This window comes from Haplochromis burtoni, unplaced genomic scaffold (assembly GCF_018398535.1).
Source record: "Haplochromis burtoni strain Fernald_Lab_line unplaced genomic scaffold, NCSU_Asbu1 Contig_615, whole genome shotgun sequence".
Lineage (NCBI taxonomy): Eukaryota > Metazoa > Chordata > Actinopteri > Cichliformes > Cichlidae > Haplochromis > Haplochromis burtoni.
In genome coordinates, this window is record NW_024582976.1 from 5430 (window position 1) to 19591 (window position 14162).

Here is a 14162-nt window from a genome sequence, read left to right on the forward strand (position 1 = left end):
CCTGTATCATTACCTGTGCCAGTTATTTCAGATTTTCTTTCATTATTATTGTCCATTTTGAGCTGTCACAATTTAAAGTTTAAACCCAAAAGGCCATTTCGAGAAAAAAAAAAAAGCTGAAATACTATTTTGAGAAATGTGGAGATTTACGTTGTAGTTTCAAGTCAACCAACTGCCACATCTGCTATACCCTCTAAAAATTGTTCTGTCAGAGAAGGATGCAACAGGATCCTAAGAGCCTTCATCAGGAATTTGATTCGGATGTGGTGAACAACCCTAAACAAGCAAACACTTTCCTGATGTGTTTATAGTTCCTCCATGAGCCTGATTCTACCAGAGATCTCTTCCTGTTAAAAGGGAGTTCTTTCTTCCTGCTATTGCAAAGGGCTATTTGAGATTTTCAGATTGCCAGGTATTTTTTATTACTATACAAAGCTTTTTGAAATAACTATTGCTGTGAACTTGTGCTATGAAAACAAAACGTAACTAAATCTAAGTTGACTTTAGACTAAATCTAAACGCTGTGGGAAGGACATATAAAAAAAATGACATATTTCTCAATACTGCCACAATGAGTCAAAGCATATTTGCATTTCAAAAGCTGTAGTTCTGCATACTTGTAAGGTGATTTGACTGTGACGTTAGAATCTGCATCCAGCAGGAAGTGCTTCTGGGATACTTTCCCTATGGCTGTATTTATAGTAACCACAGGGAATCCCATCTGAAGCACCCAGGGACTCATAATTCGATCAACTGAATGAGGAAGTGAACCATTATATTCTTTCACAGCCTGTAGATTAAAAAAAAGTACCAAAAAGAATTTAGTTAAAAAAAAACACCAGAGGCATAATGATAATAACTTTAAGACAAAATGAAAATAAAATATAAGAAGTTTGCAGTAATAACATTTGTCAGCTATTGTGAAATTTAAAATTTGTGAAATTTTTTGTACTGTGTGTTTTAATAGAACCTCAGTCCTTTGTAGGATCATATGGCAATACATGCAGATGATTTTGTGTCTGGCTGCACAGTCTGGTAGTGTGAGAAATTTCAAAATGCCATAAAATGTTAAAAAAAAATTATGGTAATGTAACTATCCCTTTTTTAGAGAATATACCAAACAATCATGTTTTGTAACTGTAACAAAATGCCAAAGTCACATACAACCTTTGTAAATAAAAAAAAGAAATCATCATTTTACCATCTGCAGATGATGCCACAAGTCATTCCCTACTGTATTACTGTATCCAAAGTAATTGAGGTAAGTCTGCAGAAAAAAGGAAAACAATCCAAAATTCTTAATTATCTGTGGCTGAACAATATTGGATAAGGTGATGTATCTCATTAACTAACTAAAAGAAATATACAAAAACATACACTCAGTCCCTGGATGAAGACTGGCTCTGAGAGAACGTCTGAAAGCATCCTCAACACTGCTGCACCCTGAGGAGGTAAAAGTTTTGTTCAATCTATCAGTTACTCAGTTTATAATAATAAAAAAAATTAACACAATATATCGAAGAGTGTACAGCAGCTGAAAAACACTAGTTATTCAGGACATGTACATTTATCTCAAAGTGGTACTATTCCTGATCTTTCACATCTACAGTGTCAGTATCTTCAGGGCTATTACTTATTTTGTATTCAATCATTATGGAATCGCTACCCCTCTCCGTGAATCGCTACCTTATTGTCCTGGAGGGGTTTGTGTGTGCCAGAGATTCCAGGGGCTATATTGTTGGGTGGGGTTGCCCCCTCGTAGGGTTACCCATAACAAACTGGTCCTGGGTGAGGGACCAGACAAAGAGCCATTCAAAAGACTCTTATGAGTAGAACATCGAGGGAACAGTTCACCCTACCCACGACAGGGTTACCAGGGCCCTGCCCTGGAGCCAGGCCCAGGTAAGGTGCCTAAGGTCGAGCTTCTGGTGGCCAGACCTTCCACGGGGCCCGGCCAGGCACAGCCTGAAAAAGGGACATGGGCCCATCCTCCTGTAGGGCCGCTACCCACAGGAGGCGCCCTAGGAGTCGGTTGCAATGTGTGTTGGACAGCGGCCAGGAGCAGAGGCCCAGGCAGACCGATCTCTGACTACCTAAACTAGTGATTGGGACATGGAATGTCACCTCCCTGATGGGGAAGGAGCCTGAGTTAGTGTGTGAGGTTGAGAGTTACTGGCTAGATATAGTTGGGCGCTCCTCAACACATGGCTTGGCCTCTGGTACCAGTCTCCTGGAGAGGGGACTGTCTCAGTCTGGATTTGCACTTGATGAGAAATGGCAGGCTGGGGTGGGTATCCCATTGTGTCCCCTTGGCTAGCTGCCTGTATGTCGGAGTTTAACCTGGTGGGTGAGACGGCTTGTTCCCAGTGCCTTTGGGTTGGGAAATGGGTCCTGACTGTCATCTGCGCTTATGCAGTGAATGAAAGTTCAGAGTACCCAGCCTTCTTTGAGTCCCCGGGTGGGGTGCTTGATGGTGCTCCACCTGTGGACTCTGTTGTCCTACTGTGATACTTCAACACTCATGTCTGTGACAGTGAGACCTGGAGGGGGGGTGATTGGGAGGAACAACCTCTCGGATCTGAACCCTAGTGGTGTTAAGGTTCTTCAGCTGAGAGCATTGTCAGGGTGGAAGGAATACTTTGAGGACCTCCTTACTCCCACTGAGAGGTCTTCCGTGGAGAAAGCAGAGCCTGGGGACAAGGGGGATGACTCGTTTATCTCTAGGGGGGAGGTCACTGAGGCAGTTAAACAACTCCTTGGTGCCAGGGCCCCTGTGGTGAATGAGGTTTGCCCTGAGTTCCTGAAGGCTTTGGATACTGCATGGCTGTCTTGGTTGACACACCTCTACAATGTTGTGTAGAGATCGGGGCGGGGGCGGGGGGGGGGCGGGTAACTCTGGATTGGCAGACTGGGGTGGTTTTTGTCCTGGTCGTGGAACACTGGAGAAGCTCTTTATCCTCGAGGGGATACTCGAGGGGATAAAGGGTACACGGGAGTTTGCCCAACCAGTCTATATGTGCTTTGTGGACTTGAAGAAGGCATTCGACCGTATCCCTGGGAGTGTCCGTTGGGAGGTCCTTCGGGAGTATAGGGTTTTCAGGGTTTTCTGCTATGAGCTATGAGCCATTTGATCCTTATACAACCATTTCATGAGGTTGGTCCACAGCTGGCAATGAATCAGACTAATTTCAGGTGGGTGATGGCCAGGGCTGCCCTTTGGCACCAATTCTTTTTGTAATATATATGGACAGAATTTCTAGGCGTAGCCAAATGGAGGAAGGCTTTCACTTCGGTGGTCTCAGAATCTCCTCTCTGATTTCACAGATGATGTGATTCTGTTGGCTTAATCGGGTGATGGCCTCTGACTCACACTGGAATGGTTCACAGCCAAGTGTAAAGCAGTGGGAATGAGAATCAACACCTCCAAATCTGAAGCCAAATCCTCTCTGAACCGTAGTTATTCAGTAGGGTGAGATATGTTAAGTTAAAAGAGATCTCAATTAATCTCCTACAATTAATCTTGTTTAAACTACTTAGGTTTTATAAACTCAAAAGGCCAGATAAAGACAATTTGGGCATGTTTGCATACATAAATCTTATTCAATTAAGGATAATTAGCAGTTGATGAGTAGTGATACTGTACGGTGTTGCAGCTTCTGTACCTTGCTGTATGAGATGACATCAAATTGTTCACTGATTTGGTTAGGTAGGACAATACTGTCTTCGTTAGAGGACAGAGGATGAGAAGAAGTCAAGGCATCGACAGCAAAAACTTTATGAATTTCGTCAAGTACTATCAGGTCTCTCTGGGCAAACAGACAAACAGGAATGTTTTAAGAGGATTTTACACTATGACAAGAATGCATGTAAGATCAGGTCCAAATGCAAAAGTCTGTTCTCACAACATTCCATGTGGGCTCAGCATGGTCTGCTCCTAGGTAAGCCACATATGAAGCAAAGCCTTCATTGAGCCAGACTTCATTCCACCAGCGCAGGGTCACCAGGTTACCAAACCACTGTACCAGACATGGCATGAATTAATTTGTTGATTTATCAAGGAGCGAACAAATCAAAAGGCAAAACAGCTTACCATGTGTGCTAATTCATGGGCAATAATGGTGGCAGTCTTCTCTTTATTCCTACTGGAGGAAGTTTCAGGGTCATAAAGAAGATTGGTTTCCCTGTAGGTCACCAAACCCCAATTCTCCATTGCACCATAATAAAAGTCTGGTAGAGCAATTTGGTCTGTGCGGAAGAGAGCAGATTTAATATAGGTTTAAGGAATTGCTTCAAGTTATCTTAAAAATGTAATTAAACAATTTGTTATAAGACACACAATTCCTTAATTCCCTCAACTGGTATAAACTGTTGTGGTCTGTGAGTTTTATTGATGAGAGTTTTTAGTTTATAGCTTTCTGATTTTCTTTATTTTTATAATTATAGTAAGAACTCTAATGGTTTTTGATTTTGGTTCTTTTGCCTCTCTTCTTGTAGTTTTACTTCGTTTGTGTCACTGCACTTGATTAGTTTCTTCTGTGTCTTGTTACCCTTATGCTTCCACCCTTCATGTGAAACCTTGTGGTTTCAACCAAAACCTTTGGTAATTAATTAATGAATTAATTGATTCATTCATTAAAATCCAAGTTGTGCTGATTTGCCTAGAGATTAAGTGGAAACTGGATTTATCTTCATGATAAATATGAACAATGTATGAAAAAGACACTTGTTTTTGAATGTCATCTTTTGATGAAACCTCTTTTAATGTTTCTATTAATTTATGCAAATCAGGTCTCAGTATGTTTACCATTTGCAACAAGACTTTTAATTCGCTTTCATACAAGGGGTTAATAAACAATCATATCAATTCATCTGAAATTGTTCAGACAGACTCTCTCTCAGTAATCTGGATAGGTAAAAGAACTCCCCACCCACCCAATATCTATCCAATAATTGGAAAAGCTAAAACACTAACATCATGTTATAACAACACCTGTTATAAAAGCAGGGTCACCTGATTTAGTTAGAGGGTAGGCAATGTTATAGTATGACTGGAAGAAGTCCAGTATGGGTCCAGTTACATTGAGAGCATAGTTTCCCTGTCCTAGGTCAATGGCCTTCCTTCGAGCCCAGATACGAATCTGAAAACAAAAACAAAACAGCAACCAACTCTTTCACAAACGTTTTTGACACAGTTCTTCCAGTTTTGGAGCAAGTCAACCAAAGCACACAGAGAATTACCTGAGGGTCTTTTTGTGTGGTATTGATATATGTGTAGTCAGAGACAATGATGGCCAACAGATAGGTGGACATTTTCTTGGTGGGTTCAAACTTGGTTTTTGTCCAACTTACTCCATCAATGGTGATGTTAGCAATATCTGAAGAACACAACTAAAGTTATCAGTGACTATGAATGAAGTAATAGAAGACAAGGTTTTGGTAATGCTACTGTGTGCAACTTTTTGTTTTGTTAAACACGATGATGACTGTCCATATGAGACATACAAACTTTAAAATAGACACACACCCTGCCCATCAGGGTGACAAAAATACCATATTAGTCTTTTATAGCTACATCATGTGAATCCAACAGAATTAAAACTAAAGTAGTCTAGCTGAGGAACCTTTTTCCAGCAGCTAGTCAAATTTCCTAAAGATTCATGAATGAGCTATTCTGTTAAATTACTATTTAGTAAGGTTATAGGCTATTGATTCTGAAGCTCATAATTAATCTGATCAACACATGCAGCACGAAGATTTTTTATTTTTAAGTTTTAGAGTTAAAGAGCGAAGCTGTATTAAGAAAACGGACTTGTTTTGGCTACAGCATTTGGTCATTATGACAGAGCTTTAAGATATTAACTTTTTTCATAATTGACATTTAGTTAAACACATGACTGCAAATTTCTCCGTAGCACAAATTGTAGCACCAGGTCTAGGTTGTGTCTGGCAGTCGTCTAAATTAGTTTGAATCTAAAGGGTTTATGCTAACGCCAAATGCATCACATGCATTCAACAGAATTAAAACTAAAAACACTTAGAACTGTGTTATTTGAACTGTGTGTCATGGTCCTGGGTCTTTAATCCAGTGTTTTGAGTTTATTTTGGTTTCATGACTCTTTCCTTGCATGATAAAGATGATTTCAGTCCAAGTTTTGTACCATTTAGTCTTGAGTTTAGTTCCTTTGTTGTCTCTCAGTTTATTTGTATTTCTGGTTTCCTTTCTTTTAGGTTCCTTTTGTCTTTGTCTTGTCCGGTGTCTCCAGTGAGAGTTAGTCGTGCCCTCTAGTTATTTACCTTTTTCCTCAGTCGTGTCTCTGTTTGTTCTCTCTCTCTCTCTCTCTCTGTCTCTCATGTCTTTACCATCTCTAGTCCCCTGGCACTTGGACATGTTTGTCTATCATGTGCTATGTGTTCTCTTCCATGGACATTTTTGTGGATCTTGGCTCCTCGTCTCCATCTCTGCCGTGTTTACTGTTTTACTTTGGTATTCCTTGTCTCATATGTATTGTATTCAGTGTTGTTCTCCCTGTCTCGTTATGTGTAGTTTGCTCCAGCTCTGTTCCCATGTCTCTCTACTTTCCCTAATCGCCCTCATGTTTTTGTATTGTCACAGTTGTCTACCAGCCTAAATAAACGACTCAGCTTCTGTTGTCTCCTGTGTCTATGCGTCTTTATTTGGATCCTCTTCTGTGCTCCTTATGATCTGCTGTTGCAGATCTTGACACTGTGTTTAGGTGCACTGACCTCTTTCCATGCCATTTGAAAGGGCTACTGTTCCAGGCGGGTGAATGAGCGTTATATGGAAAATGGCTTTCAAAGCTGGCTCATCAAAACAAGGAAAGGTCTTCCTGGCATAAGTTGGATGCATCTGAGAGGTGGCAACCATCCTGTAAATGATCAAAAATTCCACACATGCAAATAGTGAGAGTGTAGAGGTTTAAAATGACACCAGTGAAACAAATCCAGCCATAGAAGGACACAAAGAGGACTTACTTTTGTAATCCATCTTCTTCATACTCACTCCTGTAAAACCCTGACAAGTCATCAGCTAGTTCTCCAGTGAACTCAGTGTACAGCTGATACTTCTGTCCTTGACGTAATTTACTTTTTAAGTTGATAACCAGATACTGTGTTTCTGGCTGCAGCCATGTTGATTCTATAATCAGAGCAGCTGCATCATCTGGAGAGAAAAAAACAAAACATCTTTAACGGTCTCTCTGTATAATCTCCAAGAATGTAACAACAACACACACACACACACACACACACACACACACACACACACACACACACACACACACACACATTTATGTATAGGTTGTAGGGATGGGTATCGTTTAGGTTTTATCCGATACCGTGTGCCAAACCGGTATTTTTGAAACGGTGCCGGTGCTTAACGGTGCTCAAACCGGTGCTTAAAGAATGGAGAACACAAAATTGTCCAAAAACCTCTCATGTTAGCTGTTTTTTTTGTAAAAAGATAACAATGTTAGCCTTTTCTGCAGCTATGGGGCATATATGGTATCACTCTTGGCTGGAAGCAGTGCTTAAACAATGGAAAAAACACAAACTTTGTCCAAAACCTCTCATGTTTAACTGTTTTCCACTTTTTCTTTGGTCATTTTAGCCTTTTTGGCCAGGGTGAAGGGAGTATCTGCCATCAAACAAGAAGACAGCCGCATGTAGCTATGATGATGTTTGCTAGTTCACCTTACATGCATTAATGTAATAACGTGGTTAGCCTACTCAACGTAAATTACACACGAACAACATTAAGCTACTCACGCAGAGAAGAACGGCTGCTGCTGCATCATCATCCTCATCATTTCTGCTACACTGGCAGGGCTAGGGGCCAGGACTCTCCTCTTCGGGTTTTTGGGGGATGTTGCTAACTCCGGGTCCGATAACAGGCACCACACCCGCAGTAGATGTGCTCGGTGTGAGGTCTCGCAGCAAGCTATCAAATACGGCGCATTTCTCGGCTTTTAAAAAAAACGCTATGCGTCGCCAGGTGTTTCATCGGATTCGAGGTGTTACCTCCTTTGCACAGTATCACAGTATCAGCTTAAAGCACTTGTTGCAGGCTGCTGAGTTTGCATCTTTTGCTGTGAAGTACAGCCAGACTTTTGACCGCTTCGCCTTGGCATTTTTAATCTGTAGCTCTGCTCTAAAAGAACGTACGTACCTGGCCCCGCCTACTATCCTGGAAACGTAAAATGATTGGCTAGAATCTAAAGTATGACATCTCAGGAAAAAAAAGCACCGAAATAAAGCACCGAAATGTGCTCTGCTTTTCGGTCTGGTTACTACCGTTTATGTCAGAACCGGTGCCATGATGGCACCGGATACCAGTACCCATCCCTATTCAGGCCTTTGCAGTACAGCAGTGGGGACAGAGGATCTCCTTGGTAGATCCCGCACTTGTTTGCAACCTGTGCTATGGGCTTGAAGTTGGCCTCTAGTGTTGTATACCACATCCCCATAGAGTTGCTAACGTAGCCTCTTATGTTCCTGTTGATCTAGTACAATTCTAGGAATTCCAGGATCCAGGTGTGGGGCATCGAGTCATAGGCCTAATCAATCCAGGCAGTGCAAGGTTGGTCAGCCTAGTCTTGCAGTCTCAGGCAACTGCTCTATCTACTAGTAGCTGGTGTTTTGCTCCTCTGGTATTCTTGCCAATCCCTTTCTGTGCCCCTCTCATGTATTGTGCCATGTGCCTATTCATCTTAGCCGCTATGATGCCTGAGAGGAGCATCCATGTGGTACTGAGGCGGGTTATTGGCTGGTAGTTGGATGGGACCAGTCCCTTCTGGTGTCCTTGGGGATCAGGACTGTCCGCCCTACAGTTAGCCATTCTCGGTGTCTATCATCGACTAGCAGCTGGTTTATTTGTACTGCCAGATGCTTATGGAGTGCAGTCAGCTTCTTCAGCCATTAGGCGTGGACCACGTCGGTGCCTGGTGCTGGAGACCGGTTCTTGGACACACACACACACACACCCATTTGCACACTTTGGCTCTTGTGATTAGGCAGAGGATCAATAGGGGGTCCACAGCCCTCTTAGGGACACTCCCAATAGGGCTTGCTCTTAGATCTGAAGAAGCTTCTCGGATGAGAGCTGAAACGTCTTCAAGAAACTTAAAGAAGTTCAGACGCAGCTCCTTAGACTACAATGACCTGGATGACTGAGAACCTTCACAAACAAAAGCTAAACATACATAAATGAGTTTTTTCTTCAAAATTTTGATTTTTTGAAATGTGTTATCCTACACCAATACTTAATTTGTTAATATCAGAAAGGTAATAATATCTTTGAAAACATCTGTAACTCAATACATCTTCTGCTGCTCTCACAGTTTTATGTATGCAATAGTATTAACTGCAGAACTAGTAAAATGATTTCTGAGATCCTAATAAAATTAAGAATTGTTACTTTACTTTGTATCAAGACTTTGATGGTACCTGCAGTGGTGACACTGGCCATGTGTTTGTTGTCTTGCCTGGTGTAGCTCAGTTGACTGGAATGAATCAGTATCAAATTTGTTTCTTTCACACACTCAAACTGCACAGTGGACTGGCCTGAAACACATGAAAAAAAGAAAAATGCTAATTTATATCAATGCAACCTCCATTGCAGCGGTAGTTTAACACAGGCACCAATGTAATCTCTGCGGAAATAAAAGTATAGTAGAGAAACCTAAATGCAGATACAGAGAAAATAAATCACCAATAACAGTGAATAAAACATTTGAAGGTAACCCTTTATAATAATGACACACTATTAAGGCATTCCCTAAAAGTTTCTTCTATATCAAGACTATTAAGCATTAGTAAGGTAGTGGGGCTGGGGTGCTTGTGGTGGCAGAGCTTGGCTCCTGGCTAGAGTGGCTGGCCTGATCTGGGCAGGGCCAGGTGATAGGTCTGAGGCCCCAGTACCCGTGGTTGTCTAGTCTCTGGCTGGGTCTCTCCTTGTGATGAGTTGGTCTGGCCACCTCACCATGTGGTGTGGGTCAGCTCACGTTGAGATGTCTGATCTGTGCCTCCAGGACTCATGGGTGCCCGTAGGCCAATTGGGTGGGGTGGGGTGTCCAGGAAAGGGAGCACCTGTTGCCAGGTGCAGCTTGTCTTGGACCCAGACCAGTCCCTTTACTGTCTGTAACTGAAGAAATGTCTGGTGTTGTGACGCAGTGTACAGATGAGCCTTGGAACTCATCTGCACACTCCAGTCTACTCTTTGTGTTGAGGGTTCTGCCCCGGACTACTTGGTCTTCCAGGGCGATGACATTGTGGGCCCCAGGCCGACTTCTTCCTGCACCGTGGTGGGATGTGGGGAGTGGGGATGCCTACTGAGCCAATCGTTTGCTGCGCCTTCCATGACAACCCATCAGGGTGTCCTCCTTCTTCTGCTGGGATGGGTTCAGGGATGTTGCAAAGATGTGTTGTCTTACTTTTTGGTTTAAATTTTATGAATATTACTGCTACATTACTGTCTGCACATTACTGTTTTAGATTTGTATGAGCTTTATATATTTTAGGGTAAATTGATCTACAGCACTGAGTATTTTAAGGATGACGTGTCTATATCATCTCTGTCGTTAGACCCATTTACCCATTAAGCATCAGCCTTCAACACAGCTCTGAACTCTCTCAGTGCGCCCCAGGGCGGCTGTGGCTACAATGTAGCTTGCCATCACCAGTATGTGAATGTGTGTATGAATGGGTAGATGACTGAATGTGTAAAGTGCTTTGGGGTCCTTTGGGACCAGTAAAGCGCTATACAAATACAGGCTATTTTGATATATTTTCCCTCTTAAGAAAACGGCACAATTTTCTCATCCAATAAAAAAAAAAATATTATCTAGAAATTTACCCTTTAATTTTATCTCAAACATCACATCTCAACCTATTATTACCATAGTATAACCTTGTGATGCTTACTGGAGATAACTGTAAAACACAATGTTACATGTGAGTGAAGATAACTACAAATCAGCATTTATAATTACACACATTAATGACTATATGCAAGAACAGATAAGCCTTGTTTTTCAAAATAAACATGCCAGTCATACACCACAACCATCTCTGCTGCTGCTGTTTTAACTATGTGACTTCTTGTATCAAAAGTGCTTGGTCATTCACTTTGAATACTTTCAGAGGGGTTCTAATTCAGCAAGTTTTTTTTTTTCTATGCTAATGTATTTCCCTTGTTAGCATTGTGTTAATGGTCTAGTTTGCTAGCTTGCTAAGCATACTACCATGTGCCCAGATGCTATACATATTTGTGTGAATAATGCACATAATCATTGTCACTTTATAACCACATACTGACATATCAACTTCATACAGTGCATAAGAAAAACATACTCAGACAGCTTATCTGATGTGGCTTGGTTCTTTTGGTGCTGATTACAACACACTCTAGGGTCCTCTTGCTAGACATGCATGATGGGAATGACATTCTGAACATCCAATGTGTGTCATAATTAAAATGTTTTTGCTGAAGTAGGATTTGAATTTCAATACAGATTGATATTCCCTATCCTACTTTTGCTGAAATAAAGGACCTAAACACCATTTCAACCACTATGAAGAACAGATAATTAATACAAAATGATAGTCAATGCACTGTCAGTCTTCATATTATACACCTTACTTTAGGCCACAGGGAACTATTTGTACAGTAAGGTTTTACTCACCCGTGAAAATGTAGAGACCATTGTTTGGGTCAGGACTGAGACGAGGCCATAAGGTGATGTTGTAGTACTCAGGAATCACATCCATGGAGAGACGGTAGCTTAGGAGAACAAGCACAAAAATAATAGGACTTATTTCAGACATTGCTATCCAGCTTGTTTTATTTATATTTGATCATTTACAAATGTTTGTTCTTGAAGTTGATGTGTTACAAGCAGAAAAAAGGATTGTGCATCAATATTTGAGCAAGTTTAAAAATGCCAAATTATGATAGGGAGACGACTGGGTCAGAGTATCTCCAAAACTGCAGCTCTTGTGATGTTCCCAGTCTGCAGTGGTATCTATCAAAAGTGGTCCAAGGAAGGAACAGTGGTGAACTAGTGACAGGGTCATGGTTGGTCAAGGCTATTTAATCCATGCTGTGAAGGCTGGCCCGTGTTGTCTGATCCAGTAGGCTCAAATTACCAAAAGGTTAATGCTGGTTCTGATAGAAAGGTGTTAGAATACATGGTGCATCACAGTTGTGTTCCTATTTTTGTAGCAAAAAGGGAACCAATGCAATATTAGGGAAGTGACCATGATATTATGCCTGTTCAATATGTCTAAATAACAGAAATATTAAAAAAATATATATAAACACCTCAAACAGTACAGGACCGTAAACAAACATTTAAATTTCATTTATTCCATTTCATTTATTTATTTATTTCACACATGGTTCAACAGTGTTTCATTTCCTTCATACAAATCCTCCTTCCCATTAATATAACACTGCACCCATGGGTAAAAAGGAGCAGAAGAATAAATTCTTATTAGCACCTTCCCCCTATCTGCAATCTAATTATTCTTACAAGAGGGCGCCAACAACCCAAAAAACTCTCTAATATATATCTTTATTTAACAATGCAAAACTAACAACAAATCAGTATAATCACAATATACGGCACTAAATGGCAATGAAAAATTTTCCTTCCACATTTAGCCCAAATTACTTTTATGTTCTTCATATTGATTTACCCTTTTAAGTATGTAACACATTTTAAAACGGTGCATATTTGTACAACTCCTAAGATTATCTTGAAGAGAATTCCATATTCTTATACCCTTAACTGTCGGACACATTTGCCTTTGTGTGGTCCTAGCAAACTGATGCTTCAAGTCAAACTTCCTTCTGCTATCCCCACTTCCTGAACACAATACAGACAAACTTTGTAACTTAAGAGGTAATGTATTATTTCTTGCCTTGAACATAAATAATAATGTCTGTAATTTCACTAAGTCTTCAAATTTCAACAAATTCGATTTTATAAACAGATTATTTGTATGTTCTCTATATTTAACATTATGAACCATTCGTACCACTTTTCTTCTGTAACAAGTATAGAGGATTTATATTAGTTGCATATGTATTCCCCCACACTTCAGCACAATAACTGAGATAGGGGAAAATTAGTGAGAAATATAAAATGCACATTGCCTTATAATCTAGTATATATCTGACATTATCCAAAATATAAATATTTTTAAACATCTTTTTTCTAACATGTTCAATATGAGATTTCCATGTTAATTTATCATTCAATACTACCCCCCAAAAACGGTAACTCTCTCAATCGGAACTCCATCAATGGACAGAGCTACTTCCTCGTCTTTTACCCAATTTCCAAAAATCATAAATTTCGTTTTTGTCAAGTTCAAAGATAATTTGTTTACATCAAACCATTTTTTTTTATTCTTCCATTTCAGAAATCATTAATTCAGCTAGACTAGGTTGCAGTAATTATAAGGTCCCTGATTATAAAATGGTAATAAAAACAATAAAAGGTATGTTTTTGCCAATTAATATCCTACCTGTCCCAAGGAGCTGTAACATCACCATGATCTGTCAGGGCAAGAGTCCACAATGTGACAATGGTTGCTATGGAGACCAAGGCTAAGATTACACACAAAACACACAGAGTACTGACTCTGCAGGTTTTTCCCATTGCAAAGATGTCCTACAGATAGATGTGAACAAAATGGCAGAGTGGAACAAGTCCAGTTGTTGAATAAACCCTGATCTCAGTCTTCAGTGGCAGTTCTGTTGTGAATTAGCAAAGCCCTGTTTAAACTGAGCTTGTCTGGTTTGCTGAATCTCCTGTGAATGATAAAGAGAGGTGACTATCAGCATTTAACTATGACCTCCCCTTCTGCCACAATCAAGTCCTCTCAATGTGTGAAATAAATGGATTATAAATTAGGTTGGCACTTGTGGGAATTGTGCTGCTGTTGACGATGACTTTCCATTTTGTAGTAGTAAACTGCACAATAATGTTTTACTGCCTGTTTACATATCAGTCATAAAACACTGCATGTCCAATGAGAATTCACTCATTGGATAACATAAAGCTTCTTATCATCTTTGACTCAGTGTTCAGAGGTCAAACCTTGTAAGATACTGACAACACAAAGGCCCATTACCAGTC

The 14162-nt window shown here is 40.5% G+C and overlaps 1 protein-coding gene across 2 annotated transcripts in view; it reads right to left on the reverse strand.

Moving 5' to 3' along the window:
- Positions 1 to 13937, reverse strand: part of LOC102302131 (aminopeptidase Ey) — a 19040-nt gene extending 5103 nt beyond the window's left edge. For both annotated transcript variants that reach the window (XM_042214820.1, XM_014330375.2), the window contains exons 1-13: positions 13549 to 13937; positions 11700 to 11797; positions 9463 to 9579; positions 6994 to 7180; positions 6745 to 6887; positions 5239 to 5375; positions 5012 to 5138; positions 4091 to 4245; positions 3903 to 4016; positions 3663 to 3806; positions 1378 to 1443; positions 1202 to 1267; positions 618 to 790 (exon numbers count right to left, since the gene is read on the reverse strand). In XM_042214820.1, the coding sequence (XP_042070754.1) occupies positions 618 to 790; positions 1202 to 1267; positions 1378 to 1443; positions 3663 to 3806; positions 3903 to 4016; positions 4091 to 4245; positions 5012 to 5138; positions 5239 to 5375; positions 6745 to 6887; positions 6994 to 7180; positions 9463 to 9579; positions 11700 to 11797; positions 13549 to 13682 (1661 nt within the window). In that variant the 5' untranslated portion in view covers positions 13683 to 13937. The remainder of the gene's footprint in view (positions 1 to 617; positions 791 to 1201; positions 1268 to 1377; positions 1444 to 3662; positions 3807 to 3902; positions 4017 to 4090; positions 4246 to 5011; positions 5139 to 5238; positions 5376 to 6744; positions 6888 to 6993; positions 7181 to 9462; positions 9580 to 11699; positions 11798 to 13548) is intronic.
- Between the last annotated feature and the right edge of the window lie 225 nt (positions 13938 to 14162).